The sequence below is a fragment of the Mytilus galloprovincialis genome, chromosome 13 (genome assembly GCF_965363235.1).
Source record: "Mytilus galloprovincialis chromosome 13, xbMytGall1.hap1.1, whole genome shotgun sequence".
NCBI classification, from domain to species: Eukaryota; Metazoa; Mollusca; class Bivalvia; order Mytilida; family Mytilidae; genus Mytilus; species Mytilus galloprovincialis.
Genome location: NC_134850.1, coordinates 53383689 through 53406828, shown reverse-complemented (window position 1 = coordinate 53406828; position 23140 = coordinate 53383689). Strand labels below are relative to the sequence as shown.

Sequence of the window (23140 nt, the reverse complement as noted above, 5' to 3'; positions counted from 1 at the left end):
ACACAAATAAAGGCAACAGTAGTATACCGCTGTTCAAAACTCATAAATCCATGGACAAAAAACAAAATCGGGGTAACAAACTAAAACCGAGGGAAACACATTAAATATAAGAGGAGAACAAGGACATAACACTAAAATGTAACACACATAGACAAAATCCCACGAGAATAACAAATATAACATATATATATAACATCAAAACCAAATACATGAATTTGGGATAGACAAGTACCGTGACACGTCTTATCGCAATGTGAATTTACACTCAAAAATAAGAGAAAACAACCGACACAACGTTATAATGTAATACACACAGAAACGAACTATAATATAACAATGGCCATATTCCTGACTTGGTACAGGGCATTTTTAAACACCTACTGCTTATTTAAGGAATTTAACAGTATGCAAATTTGCAGCCAACAAGATAAGTTATAAAATGTTCATTTAATGTTCATGTTTAAATATTTGTTAAGTTCTTTCCTAGACTTTAAGTAAAATCATATAGGTTTGCCTTTTCCTAGATATTTGGTAAGTTCATATAGGAGGGTGGTAAAGGGTTATTTCCGTACAACGTGATCGCCGTTTTTTATTTCACGTTCAACATGTTTTTACTTTTTTATTTGACGTTCAGTCGTGCAAGACGGGTGCCTCGTTCAACGTGTTCTGCTTATTTAATTTTACGTGCATCGTGATTTTCAAAGTCTTATTTTGCGTGCTCGGTATTTTTCAAATAAAATTCAAACACTTGGCAGGGATCGTCAAGAAATACTTTTTTAAAAGCTGTAAACCAATTATATCATAAATGTGTATACTAAATCGGGAATATCAAGTAAAACAAAGAGTTAATACATACAAGAAGACAGTGACTAAGTCACAAAAGGTTCAAATAAAAGTATTTATTTTTCGTGCAACGTTCATTACAGATATTATTTCACGTTCAACGTGAAATTGTGTCTTATTTCACGTTTTTTTCGTGCAAGCACCCCTCCTTTACCACCCTCATATAGGTTTGCCTTCTCCTAGATATTTCGTGAATGTTTTCTGTAGAATCTGACACATGCTTTCATCTGTATCTATAAAATGTACATCTTTGACACTGTTCTCATCAGCATTCATGTTTTTACCATATTCCTCAATTCCTTTGTAGTACTGAATGGCACAGAAGGGTTTTGGGATCCCAAATATTCCTGAAAATATATGAACAAATTATTGTGGATTAATTATTATTCGTTGGATATCAAATTTCTTGGATTTTGTGGTTACATGTGAACCACGAAATGAAATGTTCAATGAATGGCAATATTTCTATAGGTTTTTATGTGGTCTTCAGCAAAACCATGAAATAAAATACCCACAAACCCATAAGGTTTCCTTAATCCAACAAAATTAGTACCCATGAAAATTTATGATTCCACATTCAGACATATATCAAAGACTATATTATTTTTAAAATAATGGAAAATTTGATATCAATACTTATAAGAAATTCTAATGATAAATTCTAAAATATAAAGACTTTCTCTAAGGACATGGTGTGACTGTCTCTAGCAAAGATGTCTGGTGGAGCAAGAATTGCTGACATTATTTTTTCTTTCTATGCAACATGTTGTTTTTTTTCATCCCTTTATTTCTTTTCCTGGTTGATTGATTGATTGGTGTTTACAGACTTTGTCAGCACTGTTGGCTATTTTGTCGGTGGAGAAAGCCAGAGTGCAAGATTTGAACCAACAACCTCAGAACTGGTAGGAAAACTTAACATTACTAGCCAATCAAGATTGGAGTTGAATGCAGCTGAAACATGTGTTGACAAGCTTGTGATACAGAAGTGCGATTACTCATTTAGGAGCACTCAGCCATCAACATACCCCCCACCCCCCTTTTTGGTCATGGTGTTGTCTTATTATTTTATAATGGTTTATGATGGTCAGCATTGTGTGCTTCATTTTTCAATCATGTTTTGTTACAAAATAGCAATTTTTAGTTTGATAATTAGGGTTGCCAATTAGCATGAGACTCATGCATTTTCATGCTTTTTGGTATCATTTTTCTTTGATCTATTTTAATTCTCTTTGATCTTTACAATTTTAGCCAAATCTAATGTTTTTGTTCATGAAAACATGGCATTAGTGTAAAAGTGTTATTAGGGAAAGAATTTTTTATGTGTTTCTTTACTTTTTTCATTAGCAAAACCTTTCACAAAAGAATTAGAAATTCTAACTTTGAATTTGCACCTAGAATGTGGGCATATCAAAACACTATAAACTGTTTGTTCAACTTGCCTGTTCCTACTGAGGTAAAAGCTATAGATTTATGTCTATGTGCATTGGCATGATGTAACGAACAAACAATGGCAGCTTTCAGATCTTCTAAACAATTCTTCTTTTCATCCCCATATGCATGCCAGGTAGGACCAATGGTATGTATAATACAGTGATAGGGTAGATTGCCTGCAGTTGTAGAACAGCATGTCCCAATAATTAAGTCCCCTTTTTCTGTCAAATATTCTTCACATTCCTTTTCCATCTGAGCACCTGCAGCCTGTGCTATATTTAGAGCAATTCCTTTTGTGTGCTGAAGGTTCCTATTTGCAGGACTAACCAAACAATCAACTTTAAGATTTTGAAATTCACCGGGATATGCTAAAATATTGATCCCTTCTCTGGTTATGAACTTAGTTCCATTTCTTAATTCTTGTTGCTCTGTCATTGATGTTGTTTCCTTTGATTGATTACCATTTTTCTTCTTTTTCCTTTTCACTGGAATAACCACACCAATTTTAATCTGCACCAAAGATTTAGCTTCATGAGCCTTTCTCATATTTGGCGCTTTAATGACAATTCTCTTCTTATTAAATCCCATATAACAGGCAATTCCTCCTACAGTTTCTTCAACTTCTTTTTCAATTTCTTCAAGGAATAGCGTCATCTTTTTCTGCAATGGTACATCGATTTCAGACATTTTACGAATTTCTTCAATTTTTGTTTTGATTTTTTTCAGTAATGGTTCAGGATCAAGACCCTTCTTCATAGTTAACACTAAAGTACCTTTGTCATAAGTATGTGACACAATCTGTTTAAACCATGATTCCTTCTTCCCAAGATGCATCAATGCGGTGAAATCATCCTCTGACAAATTAATGATTAGCGTATTATCTATGAAATCTTCAAGTTCCTTTCGGATCTCTTTTGCATCCTTTTCAGTTCCCTCTAAGATGGCCTTCTTCCCTGCCTCATCCAGAGTAATATGGTATCCATTATTGTGTAGAGACTGAATTTTCCTCTTTACCTTCTTTACTGGTGGTGCTATTTTGTAAACAACCTTTTTTGGTACCTATAAAACAAAAAGATATTTATAAATATACAAAACAAACAGTCTAAGGCAGTGACTTCTCATTTCACTCCTTGCTGGGTTGTTGTCTATTGTTATTAACTCTTTAAAATCTTCACTGACAACTAATAGATCCACAAACTGGCTTTAGATCAGAGAGACATAGTCATTTGTTTTTATGTTCTGTTTTTTTCTACTGTACAACTAAATTAGATTCAAAATTATGCATACTAATAGATGAATATAAGAGCGAATTACATATTTAAAAGCACTAGTTTTACATTTTACTTCATTATGGATGATGTTACAACTGATCAGATGAGTAACAGCAATGAAGAAGCCTCTTAAGATCACACCTCATTTACCTGAGTGTGAATGAGTAAACCAAGATGGCCATTGCTTTCTAAATCTTTGCCTTGAACAGGCAAATACAATACAAATGTGCATTGCATTATTTATCTATTTCTGAAAATGTAGTTTTTTTGGCTATCAGATGTAAACATTTTACCTCATTATTGTTGATGTTCACGCAACCGATCAGAATATTTAAAACAGCTAAGAAAGTACATATGAAAGAGCCTCTTAAGATTGCACCTTGCTTATATCAGAGTGTGCAAGACTGGACTTAAAGATAGCCACTGGTTTCATAATCCAGATACAGGCAATATTGTCATATATATAGAATGGTATGAATAGAGGGTGCTAATTTTACTAATTGTGAGTTTTGATAAGCTTTTAAATGGGTTCTGTGATATCAACTAAGAAAACATCTCAAAGATGAACCATCTTTGTTGAAAAGAAAGGTAAAACTGAAGCTTTCATCAAAATCTTAAGAAAATAATTTCTATATTAATAGTAGTCTTCTATGCACATTCAGATTACTCACTTAACTCATTTTGAATGCTGAAGATAAGGTCAACCAACAATTCAAAATAAGGTGTTTTTTTCAAATATATAGTAAAACAATTCAATTAGAATCCTGATGCTGTGTTCCTTTTGAAGTTAACAACAGGCAATTAAATTGATAAGAAGGGTCATGTCACAATATTTAAACCATCAGGTGGCAATATCAAATTAGATCCATACCTCCATGTTAGCCACATCTTTTTTGAGAATATCCAGCACCATTTCTGCATCTTCTTTCCTCCCTATAGCTTGGATATGGTACTTGTAAACTTCAGGTTTCTTCTCAAAGATATGCCAAGAAGATGTTTCTCCTATAAATAAAATTAAAATGTATTGCAAAGATATCAGTCATTTCATATCGTTATATATATAGGCTCAGTTTGGTTACATAGCTCACCTAGAAACAATTTTAATGTACGACAGACAAGAAAGTTGCTTAGATGAACTTCAAGTATCACTGTCTTTTTCTAAAAGGCATGATAAATTATCAATTTGAGTCTAATAGTTGTAACCTTTGGTACCACAACATAAAAGAAACCAAGTGTTATACTCAATTGTATAAATCCAACACTAGTTTTCAAATTAACTGATTGTTCAGAAAAAATTTAAACTAATGCCATTTTAGACACTACATTAAAATTTTCCTGATTATATTAAGGCTCAGTAGCAAAGTCCCATGTCTTGCGCTTCTGTATATGTGGAGGCAAGACTTAAAATTCTGAAAAAAAGGGGAAAAATCATTTGACAATCACTCCTGTAAAGAGAGTCCTCTGAATAATTTAATTAAAAATAATTGAAATTTAGTCTTATTTTCCATTTCAGCCATTGTGGCTATGTTGGTTGGTTGACAGGAAACACATCCTAAGGAGCATTCACCTTTTCAGAATCTAACGTACTATGGGCAATCTCTTTGTTCGTATACCAAAATGAATATGTCATTAGTTGAATTTCCATTGTTTAGAAGGTTTTATACAAATTACAATGTTTTGGTGTATGTTTTTTAAAATATTACCCAGAAAGCATTATATTCTGCAAAGGCAAAAGGGAACAGTTGTTTCGGAGAAGATTCTTAAAACTAAGGTACTGTGGATTCATTATTATTCGTTGGATACCAATTTTCGTGGATTTCGTGGGCACAGTCAGACCACGAAATTAAATATTCAACAAATGATAATTTTTCTATAGGCTTGTATGCAGACTTCAGTAAAACCACGAAATTAAATATCCACGAATATGCAAGTTTTTCTTAATCCACGAAAATTGGTACCCACGAAAATAAATGAATCCACAGTACAACAACAACACACACCAGCCAGGGAGTCGCCATTCAATGACAATAAATAAATTACTCCGACATACCATGACCTCCTTCTATTCCTCCATTCTTAAGATTCTTCATCATTTCCTTGAAATCTACTGTTGTAGCAAACATCCTAATGACTCTGATGTAGCTCAACTTTCCAGTCAAATTTGATTTATTGTTCTCTTCATAAATTTTATCTGTGTTTTTCAAGATTGTTGTCATTACTAAATCAATCTGCTTGTGCAATGACATACCTACAACATATTAATACAATAATTAAATAAAGCCAGGAAAATAAGTGCCATATATGCCAACTTTTAGACCTTGAAGTACAATCCGTTACATGCCCTAATTTGGATGGCAAATTGATTGAACAAAATATTTCTAGCTCAGTTATCAAACATTTTTTTAATGCCTCTAGGCAGTTTATAAGGATAAATACTTATACTGTAAATTATTGCCATGTTTTTATTATTAAAAAAAAAAATAAAATAAAAACAAAAAAATGCAACTGTGTTATAATCGCAATAATTTAACCTCACATTTTGGAATTTTTTTGTATGAATTAAACAAGGTTTTTTTTTCAATATTACAAAAATTAAAGTAGCATTGAAGTTAAAAATGACAAAATGACAATAATAAATGTCCTTCAGTTAAAAAGTGACAAAAACACATTTTAAATTTGAAAATTTATATCTATAATTACACCTTATGTAAGAATCCTGGGTTTTGATTGGTTATTTTTTTCAGTGTATTTTTCACCAATTTACTGTTATCAAATGAATATCTTTCATTTTTTAACGACGCAGGGGTATATGCTAAAAGGATATGTCTTTTTTACCCTGACTACCGTGGTATTTGCCAAAAAGTACTCTATCTCACAACGCTTGTAACGTCACGATCATCAATGCGTTTTTGAAAGTTAACTTTTGGTGTAATTAAACAGATATAGCATGTTTTTGAGGGGTATTTGCGAAAAATACCAGTCTTGAGAATGAATTTCCCTCTGCTTACGGCTAGCAAAATTTAACATACTCTCGACTGGTATTTTTCGCAAATACCCCTCCTTAACATGATATATCTGTTCAAAGAATGACTTCAGCAGCAACAAATACCACTTACTTTTCTGTGTAGATTTTATTGCAATACAAATTATATGTAAAATTACAAAACAATATATTTAAAGAATTTGATATAGGCTTTAAATTTCCACTAGAAAGATTATTGTTCAAATACTCATCCTGTAAGAGAAACATATACAGGGGAAATTAGCCATACCCTTTTTGAATTAACTGTATTTATGGGTTAATGCACAACTGCATGATGCACGTTATTTAATTGTTTTCAATGTAAAAGAATTAAAATTAAAACTAGAGGCTCTCAAGAGCCTGTGTCGCTCACCTTGGTCTATGTGCATATTAAACAATGGACACAGATAAATTCATGACAAAATTGTGTCTTGGTGATGGTGATGTGTTTGTAGATCTTACTTTACTGAACATTCTTGTTGCTACAATTATCTCTATCTATAATGAACTTTGCCCAGTAATTACAGTGGAAAATATTTTCTAAAAATTTACAAAAATTTATGAAAAATGTTAAAAATTGACTGTAAAGGGCAATAACTCCTTAAGGAGTCAATTGACAATTTTAATCATGCTGACTTATTTGTAGATCTTATTTTGCTGAACATTATTGCTGTTTACAGTTTATCTCTATCTATAATGATATTCAAGATAATAACAAAAAACGCCAAATTTCCTTCAAATTACCAATTCAGGTGCAGTAACCTAACAAAGGGTTGTCTGATCATCCATCTGAAAATTTCAGGGCAGATAGATCTTGACCTTATAAACAATTTAACCCTGTCAGATTTGCTTTAAATGCTTTGGTTTTTGAGTTATAAGCCAAAAACTGCATTTTACCCCTTTGTTCTATTTTTAACCGTGACAGCCATCTTGGTTTGGTGGCTAGGTCACCGGACACATTTTTTAAACTAGATACCCCAAAGGTGATCGTGGCCAAGTTTGGATTAATTTGGCCCAGTAGTTTCAGAGGAGAAGATTTTTGTAAAAGATTACTAAGATTTACAAAAAATGGTTAAAAATTGACTATAAAGGGCAATAACTCCTAAAGGGGTCAACTGACCATTTCAGTTGTGTTGACTTATTTGTAAATCTTACTTTGCTGAACATTATTGCTGTTTACAGTTTACCTCTATCTATAATAATCAAGATAATAACCAAAAACAGCAAATTTTCCTTCAAATTACCAATTCAGGGGCAGCAACCCAACAACAGGTTGTCTCATTCATCTGAAAATTTTAGGGCAGATAGATCTGGACCTGGTAAATGATATTACCGGGCATGTCAGATTTGCTCTAAATGCTTTGGTTTTTGAGTTATAAGCCAAAAACTGCATTTTACCCCTATGTTCTATTTTTAGCCATGGCGGCCATCTTGGTTGGTTGGCTGGGTCACCGGACACATTTTTTAAACTAGATACCCCAATGATGATTGTGGCCGAATTTGGTTTAATTTGGACCAGTGGTTTAAGAAGAGAAGATTATTGTAAAAGTTAACGACGACGGAGACGCCGGACGGTGACGACAGACGGCAACGACGGACGCAAAGTGATGAGAAAAGCTCACTTGGCCCTTCGGGCCAGGTGAGCTAAAAAAAAAAGATTAAAAAAAGACAAATATACTTGAACTTGGCTTTGTATTTTTCTCGTCTGTCCATGGTCCAAATGATGATGGTCTGATATCTTTAATTATAACTGAAAATATATTCAATACATTTATCTAATATGTAAATTAGTTGTAATATTTCATTTGATCCTATATGTATAAATAGAAATCTAAAATGAGCACCTGTATAACAAGAATGTGTCCCTAGTACAAGAATGCCCCACTCACACTATCATTTTTTATGTTCAGTGGACCGTGAAATTGGGGTCAAAACTCTTATTTGGCATAAAAATTTAAAAAATCTTATCAGAAGGAACATGTGTACTAAGTTTCAAGTTGATTGGACTTCAACTTCATCAAAAACTACCTTGACTAAAAACTTTTAACCTCAAGCGGGACGAACGGATGTACAGACGAACGGACGGATGTACAGACAAGAAAACATAATGCCCCTATAATATCGTAGGTGGGGCATAAAAAATAAGGAGATGTAATATGATAGCAAATGAGACAACTATCCACCTGAGTTCAAATGACGGAAGATGTAAACAATTATAGGTCATTGTAGGCCGTACGGTTACCCTTATATAGCTAGTAAACTTTTTGTGATTGGACTTTAGTGTCAAGTAATGTTTCATTGTCAATCATTACACATTTTCTTATTTCTAGTTGTATGATAAACTAGATATCATTGAGATGGGAGCCATCTCTGTGGGCCGCGCTGTGAATAATGTGCATTAAAAAATTGTATCTTTACCATGGGACATGGGTTTGTCAACTGAAATCAAAGTTTTTGACCTTGACCTTTGACCTAGGAAGTTGTAAATAAATTATGACACACCCTTTGGTGTTGGTTTATAAACATGTCAAGTATAAACTTTGAAATGATAACGGTTCTCAAGATATAGAGCGGACACGATCTTTACCATAGGACATGGGGTTGTCAACTGAAACCAAAGTTTTTGACCTTGACCTTTGACCTAGGAAGTTGCACATAAATTATGACACACCCTTTGGTGTTGGTTTATATACATGTCAAGTATAAACTTTGAAATGATAACGGTTCTCAAGATATAGAGCGGACACAATCTTTACCATAGGACATGGGGTTGTCAACTGAAACCAAAGTTTTTGACCTTGAACTTTGCCCTAGGCAGTCGTTCATAAATTATGACACACCCTCTGGTGTTGGTTCATATACATGTCAAGTATAAACTTTGAAATCATAACGGTTCTCAAGATATAGAGCGGACACGATCTTCACCACAAGACACAGAGTTGTCAACTGAAACCAAAGTTTTTGACCTTGACCTTTGACCTAGGAAGTTTTACATACATCATGACACACCCTCTGGTGTTGGTTAAAATGGATGTCAAGTATAAACTTTGAAATCATAACGGTCCTCAAGATATAGAGCGGACACAAAGTTAAAGTGTTACGGACGGACAGACAGACGGACGGACGGACGGACGGACGGACGGACGGACAGACAGACGGACGGACGGACAGACGGACGGACGGACGGACGGACAGACAGACGGACGGACAGACGGATGGACAGACGGACGGACGGACAGACTGATCACTATAGGGCGACCCGCCTAAGGCAGGGCCCTAATAAAGCACATTTTAATTTCTTTGCCAAAAAAATATCCCTTTCGAAACTACTGTGAGAATAGACTTATCTAAACCAAAAAAGCAATAGTTCAGCTTAAATGTACATGTATATTACATGTACTAATAACTTATGTAGGATGATTTTTTACCAAAAGACAGGTTTAAATTATGAAATGGATTTGAATAATATTACAGATGATATTTGATAAACAATTGATAACAGCTTTAAAGGTCCTTTATTCTTGACAAGCCCTAATTTAATCACCTGATTCTCTACTGTTCAGCAAGAAGATATCAACTACATGGAATCTACGTAATTCAATCATTTCTGACATTTTCTTAAATCCTTCAATCAAACATTTTTCTGTTCGAACTATTTTGATTTTTACTGTATAGCTTCCTTTAACCATATCCCATTCAAGTTTTCCAACCTCTGAAAAAATATATAAGAAGAGTATGAAATTAATTTTGTGTTGATGAAATATAAGGTAAATACATATTCATTATGAGATCTACACATGGTCACTAACAGGAATTTACTCTCTTATCTGAGATTTCAATAAAATTTCCAATTGTACCCAGGTTAAAAAAAGGACATTGTATATTAGAATATGTCCCTTTTTTATAACTTATTGTAGTCCAATGTGAATGTTATGTCAACAATGTAACTATTCCCTTTATAAATTCTGCATAATTTGACACATTTCATGGACAGGGATTCAATAATTTTTTTCTAATTGGATAACAGCAGTAACTTTGTGACTCCATATTTAGGATGGTGAAAAATTTCTAATTTACATTATTATCTTTATATCTTCAGGAGTAAAAGAAATCATAACTTGCTTAAAATACATTTATTTCATTTTCAACAACTTAAATTTTTTTAAATACAAATCAATGGAGATATCACAAACTAATAATACTAAATTTCAGTATTGCATTTAACTACATTAAAATAAATTCTTACAAATTCACTTTCTCAAATAATTATTATTTTGTTGCATGCATGTGTCTTGACATTTTTTTTTATTATAGTCAATGCATTCTCAGAGGTTGACTGCAAATATGAGATGTGACAATTTGATATGAAACATAAAGTATATAGTGTATGAAATAAATGATATCATAATCATTAAACCAGATTTGAAATCATTTCTTTAAAGTGTTTTCCATTTGACAAATACGTAATTGTCTCCCCTTTGATGTTGATAAATATGGTTTTTTAAAGTAAAAACCTTGTTTATGATAAATCTGTACTTACCTGTCTGAAAAACATTTGCAATTACCCCTTGGTAACCCCTTGCAATCGCTAACATTTAAATTATCTCCCTTTCACGATCTCCCGAATAGAAGATCACTTTACCTGAGGCGGAAATAACTATATACATAATATAAAACTTAACTTCCTCAGGTGGGGAGGTGGGCAGGGTCAGACAAGTAAGTACAGATTTAACATAAACAAGGTTTTTACTTTAAAAAACCATAGTTTATATCAAAATCTGTACTTACCTGTCTGAAAAACATTTGCAAAGAATTTGCAGCATAAACCATTGTAAACCTAAAGGTGGTGGGTAAGAGGAAGAAAGTAACTAGTAAATAAAAAATATCTACCTTAATACTTCTTCTGTCTTCTGTTAGCCGTATGCAAAATTGCAGCTTTTGCAAACCGAGATTCCAAATCTGGTACATCCTTCAAGTAATATGAGGTGAATGTTGTCTCATTTGACCAATGAGCTGCTCTTAAAATTTCTTGAGAGGAAAGTCCATTGAATAAAGCCCAAGAAGTTGAGAGCTTTCTTGTATCATGAGCTCTCACAAACTGAAGTGTGTCTGTATCTGCATGTTCATATGCATATTTAACCGTGTTCACAATCCATCGTGCAATGGAATTCTTAGAAGCCTCTACATGATGATTCTTTTGATATGTTACAAAGAGTCTTTGTGATTTGGGCAAAACTTCAGTTCTTTTAATATAAGCTAGTAGTGCTCTACAAGGGCACAGCAGTAAATCGTTTGGATCTGTAGCATAGCTTTCAAATTTGGGAATGAATACTGGTTCCCATGGTTTATTCAAAGTTTGAGTTTTAGCAAGAAATTGCATATTCTTATTCATATTTCGCCTTCGGTCTCAAGTAATAAATTAGCTTAACTTCTCTGTGAGGGGTGAAGTTAACATGTAATAACTCTGTTTAAAGAAACAAACTATAACCATAGACATAGATAGCCAGTGACCTTGACCCTAGTATATAAGCACCTGTTCGTATTATAACTTGTCATTTATTTTTCTAGAGGGTGTGAAGTGAACAGCACTTCACTGATATTTTTTAATAGTCAATTTATTGTTCTTTAGTTTAGTAGGTTGGTAAGTTACTTTAATCCCTTTTTTCTTCAATACCTTTATCTTGTCTACGAAGTACGACAAGTGTTGAGGTTTATTAGAAATAACAAATGTTCTTGTCTACGATGTACGACAAGTGTTGATATTAATTAGAATTGAAGAATTTCTTGTCTACGATGTATGACAAGTTTATTCATTAAAGTTTTTGCCTACGAAGTACGGCAATTTGTTAGTTTATTATTTTACTCCTGTTTGTTAAACAGGTAGATAAATACAGGTGTATTTCTCTTTAACTGAAGGTCGTTTGCACTCTTCAGAATTACTCAATTAGCACGTGTTTTACCTGCACAGGTACACATTATTTTATTAAAATGGCTGAGTCAGAAAATGAAGATGTTTTGCTTTTGCAAGATGAAGAAAATGACATTGATAATAATGAAGCCGATGGCTATGATTTTCAGCATCTGTTTGTTGCTAATGAAATTAATAATGATGATTTAAATAGAAAAACTAGAGGTAGTTTGAACAAACCCTCTAAAAAGCCTAATAGAATTATAAAAGGCACTGCCATTACTAGTGACAAAGCACCTAAATCAGTTAAAAGGAAGGCTAAGGCTACTAGTGCTACTAGTAAAGCTACTAAATCTCCTAGAGTTGAGGATTTATCTCCAGAGGAGTTATCAGTGTTGAGGGATAAGATGGGTATTTCTACAATGGGCAAGTCGATTGACACTTTGACTCATCTTTTTAGAGGATTTATAAATAAATGTGGGAAAGAGCCTGTAAGGACCCCTAGGTGTGAGACAGTTTCTCAGTCTTCTATTCAAGCAGAGGTTGTGAACCCTGCTGCTGTATCCTCTAACACTCAGATTTTGCCTCTAGAGGCTAATTTAAATGAAGATTCTGTTCAGGATTTTGATATGGATTACTTAGAGGATCCTGTATATAAACCTCCTTCTGGAGTCTCTGATAGGGCTGGTGATAGTCCAGCACCAGTTAATTTTGACACATCTTTTGACCCAGCATTAGGGTTTTCTAATGCCTTTAGGGCCCCTCTTAGTGAGGTTAATGTACCACATTCTCAACCTGGTGTTGAACAGGTTGAGCATTATGATTATGATTTTGCTTGGGAAATCCCACAATTAAATACAGAAGAAAAGACTGGGCCTAAAATATCTTCTGGTCTTTCTAAGGCTGTAAATGCTGCAATGTCTGTTAAATCTAATCATGAAAGTATTAAGTTGATTGAGGAGAGATATTTACGACCAGAAAATTGTGAGAACCTTTGTGTTCCTAAAGTGAATAAGGAGATTTGGACTGCACTGCCTAGACAGGCCCACACTGTAGATTCTAAAATGCAGGAAACTCAAAGATATTTTGTTAAGGGGTTGACCCCTATTGTTCAGTTGGCCAATCAGTGCTGTAAGAATGAGCCATTAGATGTTGACAATACTAGAAAGCTTTTGTCAGATTCTATTTGTTTGTTAGGCCATGGTTTTCTTTCTCTGACACAGAGGAGACGCTCAGCTCTTAGACCTTATTTTAATGATAAGTTTAAGCCTATTTGCAATTCTGATGTTCCGGTGGATTCATCACTTTTTGGTGCTGATTGCATGAAGCAGATGAAGGAACTTGGTGATTACACTAAGATTCCAATAGCTAATCCTAGATTCCTTGGTAGAGGATCCAGGTCTAACATTAATAGCGCTCCAAGCAACTATAGTAGAGACCATTATCAGTCTTTAAACTCCAGAGGCCCTGTCGGTCGACAGGGCGACGGCAATTCCCCTCCCTAAGAGGCAGAGGGAGAGGTTTCCCGACAGGGAACAGAGGGTCTCAGAGAGGTCACAACTCTCAGAGAGGGTTCTACCAGAACAACCATTATCGACAATAGTTAAGGTGAGAGAACTTAATTATCCTGAATGGGAAAATATTACAAGCGATCTATGGATATTAGATACAGTTAGAAATGGTTATAAAATTGAATTTGATGTTGTGCCACAAGGTTCATCTTTTATGAATGAAATACATTTCCCTATTCACAAGATTGAAATTATTTCAGAAGAAGTCCAAAAATTATTGGCTAAGGGAGCTATTAAAGAAGTTGAATCATTGGAGAACCAGTTTATTTCCAATATTTTCTTAGTTCCTAAGAAAGATGGGTCTTCAAGGCCGGTTATCAATTTAAAAAATTTAAACAATTTTGTGGCTTATCATCATTTTAAACAAGAACATTTATCTTTTGTTTTAGATGTAATTCAAAGGGATGATTATCTAACATCCATAGATCTCACAGATGCTTATTTTAGTATAAGTATTAATAATGATTTTAAGAGATATTTGCGTTTCATGTGGAAAGGACGTTTATATGAATTTCAGGTTCTTTGTTTCGGATTGGCTTCTGCACCAAGAGTTTTTACTAAGGTTTTAAAACCTGTTTATGCATTTTTTCGAAAAAATGGCATTAGATGTATTTATTACATTGATGATTCTCTTGTTATGGATCAGAATTTAGATAGTTGTATTGTAAATACAGAAAAAATGGTGCAGAAGCTTGATGAACTTGGTTTCAGAATTAATTATAAGAAGTCTGTCCTTATTCCTTCAAAACGCATTGTTTTCTTTGGTCTCATTATTGATACTGAATTATTTAAGATTTTTCTGACAGATGAGAAAATAGATAAAATTATCTCCCTTGGGAAAATTATTCTTCAACAGAAGTGTGTTACTGTAAGATGCTTTGCATCATTTATTGGTCTTGTGGTACATGCTTTTAATGCAGTATCTGTGGGACCACTTCATTACAGAAACATGGAGAGAAATAAAGTGGGTGCACTGAATAGTTGTAATGGCGATTTTGACTCTGAAATTTTTATCACACAAGAGTCAAGAACTGAAATTTTTTGGTGGGTTAACAATTTAAAATCTGAAAATGGAAAACTAATAAGACCCATACAAATAAACTTTTGGATTGAAACAGATGCCTCATTAGAAGGTTGGGGAGCTAAATTTGAAGGACAATTTGCTGGTGGTAGATGGAGCTTGTCAGAACGCTCTTTTCATATAAATTTCTTAGAATTATTGGCTATATTTTTCTCTTTAAGAGCCTTTTTTAGTCACAAAAAATCATGCCATATTGGTATACGATCAGACAATACTACTGCAGTAGCTTATATTAATGAAATGGGAGGCATGACCTCATTGTCACTTGACAGGCTTGCTGCAGAGATTTGGGCTTGGTGTTCAGAAAGGGATATTTTTATCACAGCTCAGTATATTCCTGGAATAGAAAATTTTGATGCTGATCATATGTCTAGGAATTTTACAGACTCCACAGAGTGGCAATTGAAAGTAGAAATATTTGATAGAATTTGTAAACATTTCTTTGTTCCAAACGTTGATTTGTTTGCTTCACGTTTGAATTTTCAGATCCCTAGATTTGCATCGTGGTCATTTGACCCACAAGCTACTTATGTTGATGCTTTTACTATTTCATGGTCTAATTTTAGACCATATATTTTCCCACCTTTTACTTTGTTGGGGAAAATTTTAATGAAAATTATTAGTGACAAAGTTGAGAAAGCTACTTTGATTATTCCTTTTTGGCCTGCACAAAGTTGGTTTTCTTTGCTAATACCAATGTTAATTTCTTTGCCAGTTAGACTGCCTCAACACAAAGATTTAGTTATGATGCCGCATACAGGAGAATGCCATCCATTAAGGAAGAGACTAAATTTAACCGTGTGCATTGTATCCGGAAATCGCTACTTGATAGAGGATTTTCAGAATCATCTGCAGATGTCATCATTGCATCTTGGAGACCTTCTACAATCAAGCAATACCAATATTCTTGGAGAAAATTCGTTATTTGGTGTGTTCAAAGGAAAACCAATTATTTTCGACCATCTGAAAAGGTTGTAATAGATTATTTAAAATTATTTGAAAAATAGTAACTTTTCATATTCAGTGTTAAATACTACTCGGTCAATGTTGACACAGACTTTATCCTTTTTTGGAGTAGATGTTACTAAATTTGTTTTTGTTGAACGTATGTTGAAAGGTTGCTTTAACCTGAATCCGCCAAGAGCAAGATACTCTTTCACTTGGGATGTGAATTTAGTACTAACTTTTTTGAGTTCTTTATATCCATTGGAGGATTTAACATTGAAAACTTTGACTTTTAAACTTGTGTCTTTAGTTGCCTTGACAACAGCTGCTAGAGCACAATCTATATCAGCTCTAGATTTAAATTTTATGTCTTTTAGTCAAAGACAAGGCATTATAGTTTTTCATATACAGGAACTTTTGAAAACTACTAGACCTGGTTTTAGTCTGCCTAATGTGGTGTTTAAGCGTTTTGTTAAACCAGAACTTTGCGTGGTGAAGACATTGATTAATTATGTTTTACGTACAAGAGATGTCAGGAAGACTTCTAGTTTATTCATTTCTTTTTCAACTTTTCGTAAAGTTTCTACTTCTACGTTATCTAGATGGTTAAAAACAGTGTTACTTTTAGCAGGCATTGATATTAACATTTTTAAGGCACACTCATTTAGAGGTGCCTCTACTTCAGCTGCATTAGCTTCTGGATGTTCTGTGAAAGACATTATGGCAACAGCGAATTGGACATGTGCGAATACATTTTATAAGTTTTATAACAGGGAATTTAATAATACTGGCAATAAGGACTTTGCTTCTGCAGTTATTAATGTTTGATCTTTATTAAATGTTGCATTTGTATGACTTTGTTTTTAGTTTGTGTCTACACTTTAAACAAGCTAATTTATTACTTGAGACCGAAGGCGAAATATGAATAAGAATGTTCCTTCATCCAAGCATATCTTGGATGTGCAGGATGAAGGTCATTCTTAGAATATGAGCCTGAGGCTCGAAAGTAATTAATTCCCACCCTAGGGATTATCAGTCAGACCCACCCTTTTCAAATGGGTTTTATATTTGGTTGACACAAACTTGCTTTAAATTATGACAAGTTATTATGGAACAGGTGCTTATATACTAGGGTCAAGGTCACTGGCTATCTATGTCTATGGTTATAGTTTGTTTCTTTAAACAGAGTTATTACATGTTAACTTCACCCCTCACAGAGAAGTTAAGCTAATTTATTACTTTCGAGCCTCAGGCTCATATTCTAAGAATGACCTTCATCCTGCACATCCAAGATATGCTTGGATGAAGGAACATTTGGCAACAACCGTATACCTCTTTGCTCTTTCCTGAAATGTTTGTCATTAATAGTGAAACTGTGTAATTCACTGACTCTTGCAGCAGAAGCTAATGCCATAAGAAAAACTGTCTTTAAGGTTAAAAATTTCAATTCTGCTTCTTCTAGTGGTTCAAAAGGTGTCTTTGTCAACACTAGCAAAACCAACGGCAAATCCCAATTTGGCGCCAACTGCCTTATTGGTGGATTAATGTTGTACAATCCTTTAATTAAATTACGCAAATCCATGTTAATAGAAATTCTATCTTTAGATGAATGTATTAAAGCTATTGCTGACTTGTAACCAGCTGAAGTGCTTGGCTTACAATTCTTTACAGTATGTAAGAACATAAGAAATTCAGCTATTTCTGGCACAGTTGCCGTACTGGGATCGATACTCCGTTCTTGACACCAGCTGTCAAATAGCTTGAGTCTTGCATTATAAACTGTCTGTGTTGATTGTTTTCGTGCATTGGAAATAATTGAAGCAATTTTTGGTGAAAATCCTTTTGCAGTGTAAGATCTTTTGACACTTTCCAAGCTACAAGATTTAGAACACTTGGATTTGGATGAAAAATTCCATTTTGACTTAATAGATTTTGTTGTACAGGCAGTTGTATTGGAAAGTCTATTAACAGGTTGAGAAGTTGACTGTACCACGACTGTCTCGGCCACATTGGTACTATCAGTAAAATTACACAGTCCTCTTTCTGTATTTTTTGTAATACTCTGTTTAGAATGATCGGTGGCGGGAATGCATAAGCAAATAGATCTGTCCATTTCATTGACAGTGCATCTATTGACACTGCTGTTTCTTCCGGCCAAGGAGAGCAAAACACTGGCAGCTTCTTGTTCATTGAAGTCGCAAACAGATCTATTACTGGTGTTCCTAGCTGAAGGAACAACAAATTCACTATTGTCATATTTAATGCCCATTCTGTCAAACGAATGGTCATTTTCCCCCTTGACAGGGCATCTGCTATAATATTCTTTTTTCCCGGAATATGAACAGCTTGGATTTTGACATTGTGATTTATACACCATTTCAAAAGATCCCATGCCAAGTAACAAAGGTCTGGGGATCGCGTACCTCCCTGTTTGTTCAGATAACTGACGACAGTTGCATTGTCTGTTCTCACTAGCACACTTTTGAATTGTACTTTTATCAGAAATGTTTGCAGTGCTAACTGCACAGCTTTGAGTTCTAGCCAATTGATGTGTTTTACTTTGTACTGAGGCGACCAAACACCTGCTATCTGATAATTGTTTATATGAGCTCCCCATCCCGACTGTGACGCATCTGTCACTAGAGTCACCTGAGCAGATTCCTGTTCTAATAGCACTCCCTTGAAAAAATTTCTTCAGTTTAGCCACCAGAATAGATGTTCCTGGAGTGGTTGATACAGTGGAATCAAATGATTTAAACTGTGTAGAGCTGGTCTCCACCAAGCTAGAAGATAAAGCTGAAGTGGTCTCATGTGCAGTCGGGCCCATGGAACTAAATCTATGCATGAAGCCATTAGACCAAGTAGTCTCAACATTACACGTGCCTCTACTGTTTGTGAATTTAGGAATATTTGAATCATCTGACTTATATTTTTTAATCTCTCTAGAGACGGAAACACAAGACCTTCTTTTAAGTGAATCACTGCTCCTAGATACTCTATTATTTGAGTCGGAACTAAACAAGATTTTTTCACATTGATTATCAAACCCAGATTTTTCAACAATTCTTGAGTGTACTGTAATTGTTTTGTCAGCTTTACTTTGCTGCTGTTTTTTAACATCCAATCGTCCAGGTACATAAATATGTGAATCATTTGTTTTCGCAGAAACGCACCTACTACTGCCATCACTTTTGTGAAAATCCTTGGAGCCAATCGTAGACCGAATGGTAGAGCTCGGTATTGATACTTTTTTCCCAAAATGCTGAAGCGGAGAAATTTTCTGTAATGTTTGTGAATGGGTATATGGAAATATGCATTTTGCAAATCCAGTTTTACTGCCCAGTCCCCAATTTTCAGACTTTTTAGAATCGATCGGAGGGTTTCCATTTTGAAGTGATGAGGTATGACAAACTGGTTTAGTGGTTTTAAATTTAGAATTGGTCTGAGACCTCATTGTCTTTTTGGTACCATGAATATTGTACTGTAATAACCCTGATTTTCTGCACTTGTCGGGATAGGCTCTACAGCATGTTTTTCTAACAAAGAATTTACCTCTTCTAATATAGAAGACCTTTTTGTACCTACTCTGGGTACAACTGTCTCTTTTACTCCTGTAAAAGCTGGAAGACTTATGAAATCTAAAATTAAACCATTCTTCACTATCTGAAGTACTAACTTGTCTTGAGTTATTTGAACCTGGAGACTTATTGCAGACAAATAATTGTTTATTTCTTGAAATTTTTCTGGGACGAATTTTTCCATAAAAAAGATCCTTTTCCTCCTTGTTTTGCTGGCAAGGTACGAAAATTAGACGAAGTGTCAGTGCCACGACGGTCATTAAAATCCTGCTTATCATATCTTGATGTTTTTGCAGGTTTGTTGTAGGATACATTAGAAGTTTCTTGAGATTTTCTTTTTCTAGATCCTTCATCAAATTTTTGCCCTCCAGGAACAAATGAAGAACGATAAACGTTTTGTGTTTCTTTAGCATCTCTTATATTTTCAGCTGAGGAATGCAAAGTATCAAAATATTTACCACCAAAAAGTTGTGCGCCATTTAAAGGTAGATTCAACAATTTAGCTGATGTGGCTTTGCTAGTAAAATCAACATTTTTTAAGAAAATTTTTCTTCTGTTTATAACAGAATTAGCAACTATACGTGAAGTCATATCTGCCATAGACTTGAAACATGCTACTAAAGCTGAACATGCTTCTACCCTGTCTTCCTCTGAATCAGCAACATCAATATAGCTTGCTATCAAAGAGCCATATGAAACACTTCTTAACAATGTCCTAGCTGAGTTGTCAACCTTTTTAAATTCAGCATCCATTTCCTTATGGAAGGAAGGTAAAGAGTGTGAAAACTTTTTACGGTCTACAAAACTTTTTTTCTTATTGCTCATAATAGATGACAAACCCTCCTCAATATTATCATCAAGCCTTGGAGGGGAACAAAATGCTGTGAAATCTTTTTTCGACACCATAAAAGCCTTATCATCTCTTAGACGAACTGACCTATTTTTAAGTCTACCAGACATAGCTTCCTTTTCAACATTCTTGAAAACTTCAACTGTAGTACCCTCTAAAGGTAATTTTAAATTAGCTGATTTATTTGAATTGCCAGGATTTAGTCTTGAAGGCAAATAAAAAGTTATGACTGAATCTACTTCAGTTTCCTCTGAACAATCTATTTTTAATTTGGTTGTCAATTTATGGAGAAAATTATTCCATTGAACTGGATCGGTAGATCCTGGTGCTCCTTCACTAAACAGAGAAAAGTCTTTTTCATGAGAATGTTGTGACTGAGAGTGGGCATCATTATTATTTTCATCAGAAATAGCTGAACCACCCATACTTATTTCATCCTCGATTTCATGGGAAACAACAGAAATCTGATCATCAGATGGCATAAATTTACTATAGTGGGCCCTTGGCCTAGACAAAGATTGACTCTCCGAAATTTCACATTTCGAGTCAATGGAAGCATGCATTGCATCACTTGCAATAAGGCCTTGTGTCTGTACCTGTGGTAACAACTTTTTCAATTGCATTTGCACTTGATCTGCTATAAATTTGTTAAATTCAACTGCTTCAAAATGTACTCCCGTACCTTGAGTTTCACGATCATCTGCACTATGATCAGTTCGAACTTTTGATAGTTTGTCATGCTTTGCCGGCGACGCCAATTCACTCAGCTTTGCCGTTTCAAGTTTCTTGCCTGCCTCCTGCACAGAAGGATTAACGGCACTTGAAGAAAGAGAAAGCTTCGACCTCGCTTTCTCCAACATTTTATCAACTAGCGATCGCTTCTCGTCATCCCATTCCCGGCAAATATTGCACGGGAAAGCCTTGTGACAAATACGATGTCTATAGCATTCCTCATGCGTATCTAACACGTTCATACGTGAGGTACACTTTACACAGTTCTTATACTTGTCTTCCATCACTTCCAATTCACTCGATGTCTATTCTTACCTAATATAATAATAACGATTGCTTTTAAACCAAATACGATCAGGCTGTAGCCATTTTAGCTGAAGGTAAAGTGATCTTCTATTCGGGAGATCGTGAAAGGGAGATAATTTAAAAGTTAGCGATTGCAAGGGGTTACCAAGGGGTAATTGCAAATGTTTTACAGACAGGTAAGTACAGATTTTGATATAAACTGGTTAATTATCTCCCCTTTGACAAATGGTTAATTGTCTCCCCTTTGATAAATGGTTAATTGTCTCCCCTTTAATAAATGGTTAATTGTCTCCCCTTTAGTAAATGGTTAATTATCTCCCCTTTATTAAATGTCAGATTATCTTAAAAGCATTCACCTCATTGTGTTATATTGGTTCATGTAGATGCTCACTGGAATAATGTTAAATTTTTAAATAATTTTGTTCTTACCAACTTGATTATCTTTCGACACAAAAACAATGTTGATCATGACCTCTTTATACCTCATGTCTTTATAATCATCAGTTCTTGCAACAATAAATCGTATGCCATGTTTCTTGTGAATACTTCTTATATGTTTGGGAGGTAAATCTAAAAATTCAGAAAAATCAAAATAGTTTGAAAAGTAAAAAAATAATAAAAAGTAGATTCAGAGTTGTCTCCCATAGGCCTAGGTCTATAAATTTAATAAGTTTGAAAATATCTTTTCTCCCGGTCAAAGTGCAGCTCCAAATGACTTAATGTTTTGTCAATCATATAGTTCACATCTCATTTTGTTCAAATGTGTATACAAGTTTTTGTTAAATATTCTGTAATCTGATTCTAATCATTTACTGTGCTTTATTTTGTAACTCATTTGATTGTATAGCTCAAATTTTGGACACCATGTTTGGGCAATAAAATATATCCTATCTTCTTACAAAACAACAGGCTTTGAATTGTATTACACTTTAAACAAAAACTTTAACCTCCAGTTACAGTTGGGCCAGTCTTGAAGCAAAGAGTTTTAAAATTTTGTGGTTTTGTGGGCAGTACCTAGACTGAGCATGCAGGAAAGCTTATAAGACACAGATCAATAATGTCTTCACATTTGGGTTATTTTATAAAAAAATTGGCTTTTCTATGGAAAAAAGATTGTTATAAAGACAACTTTTTGAAGTACAAAACACTTCATTTATACATCATATCACATATATTTTTGACTTTGTATGGTTTCAGAGGAGATGTGGCTCAATATTGCCATCGGTCTCTTCCTTTAGTAGTGTAGATAATAAATTGAACATCATTTTTAAACAACTTTTTATTTCATACTTACTAAAAGACAGTAGTTGATTTTTTCTACTGACCATCCAGTCCTGTACATTTTCAAAAATCTGAAATTTTGAAAATAAATTAAAAAACAAGAGGCTATCACAACGACAGCAAACCGGATTTATTAACATTTATTTGTGTCCTGGCAATATCACAAGAACCATTACTGATGAATGGTGAAAGTGAAAATCGTCAATATCAAATTTGACCTCCATTTTGTCATCAGTATCAACATATTAAAATTTGAAAAGCTTAGATTGAATGGTTCATGAGTAAATGCAACAACGTGAATGGAAACGCCATTTTACGATC

General features: G+C 34.2%; 1 protein-coding gene across 1 annotated transcript in view; it reads right to left on the bottom strand.

The window, feature by feature from the left end:
* Nucleotides 1-640: 640 nt before the first annotated feature.
* Nucleotides 641-23140, bottom strand: part of LOC143055918 (uncharacterized) — a 39428-nt gene continuing 16928 nt past the window's right edge. The window contains exons 8-15 of the mRNA XM_076228971.1: nucleotides 22833-22890; nucleotides 21968-22108; nucleotides 10112-10279; nucleotides 8246-8317; nucleotides 5596-5793; nucleotides 4417-4547; nucleotides 2283-3333; nucleotides 641-1190 (exon numbers count right to left, since the gene is read on the bottom strand). Of these exons, the coding sequence (XP_076085086.1) occupies nucleotides 1003-1190; nucleotides 2283-3333; nucleotides 4417-4547; nucleotides 5596-5793; nucleotides 8246-8317; nucleotides 10112-10279; nucleotides 21968-22108; nucleotides 22833-22890 (2007 nt within the window). The 3' untranslated portion in view covers nucleotides 641-1002. The remainder of the gene's footprint in view (nucleotides 1191-2282; nucleotides 3334-4416; nucleotides 4548-5595; nucleotides 5794-8245; nucleotides 8318-10111; nucleotides 10280-21967; nucleotides 22109-22832; nucleotides 22891-23140) is intronic.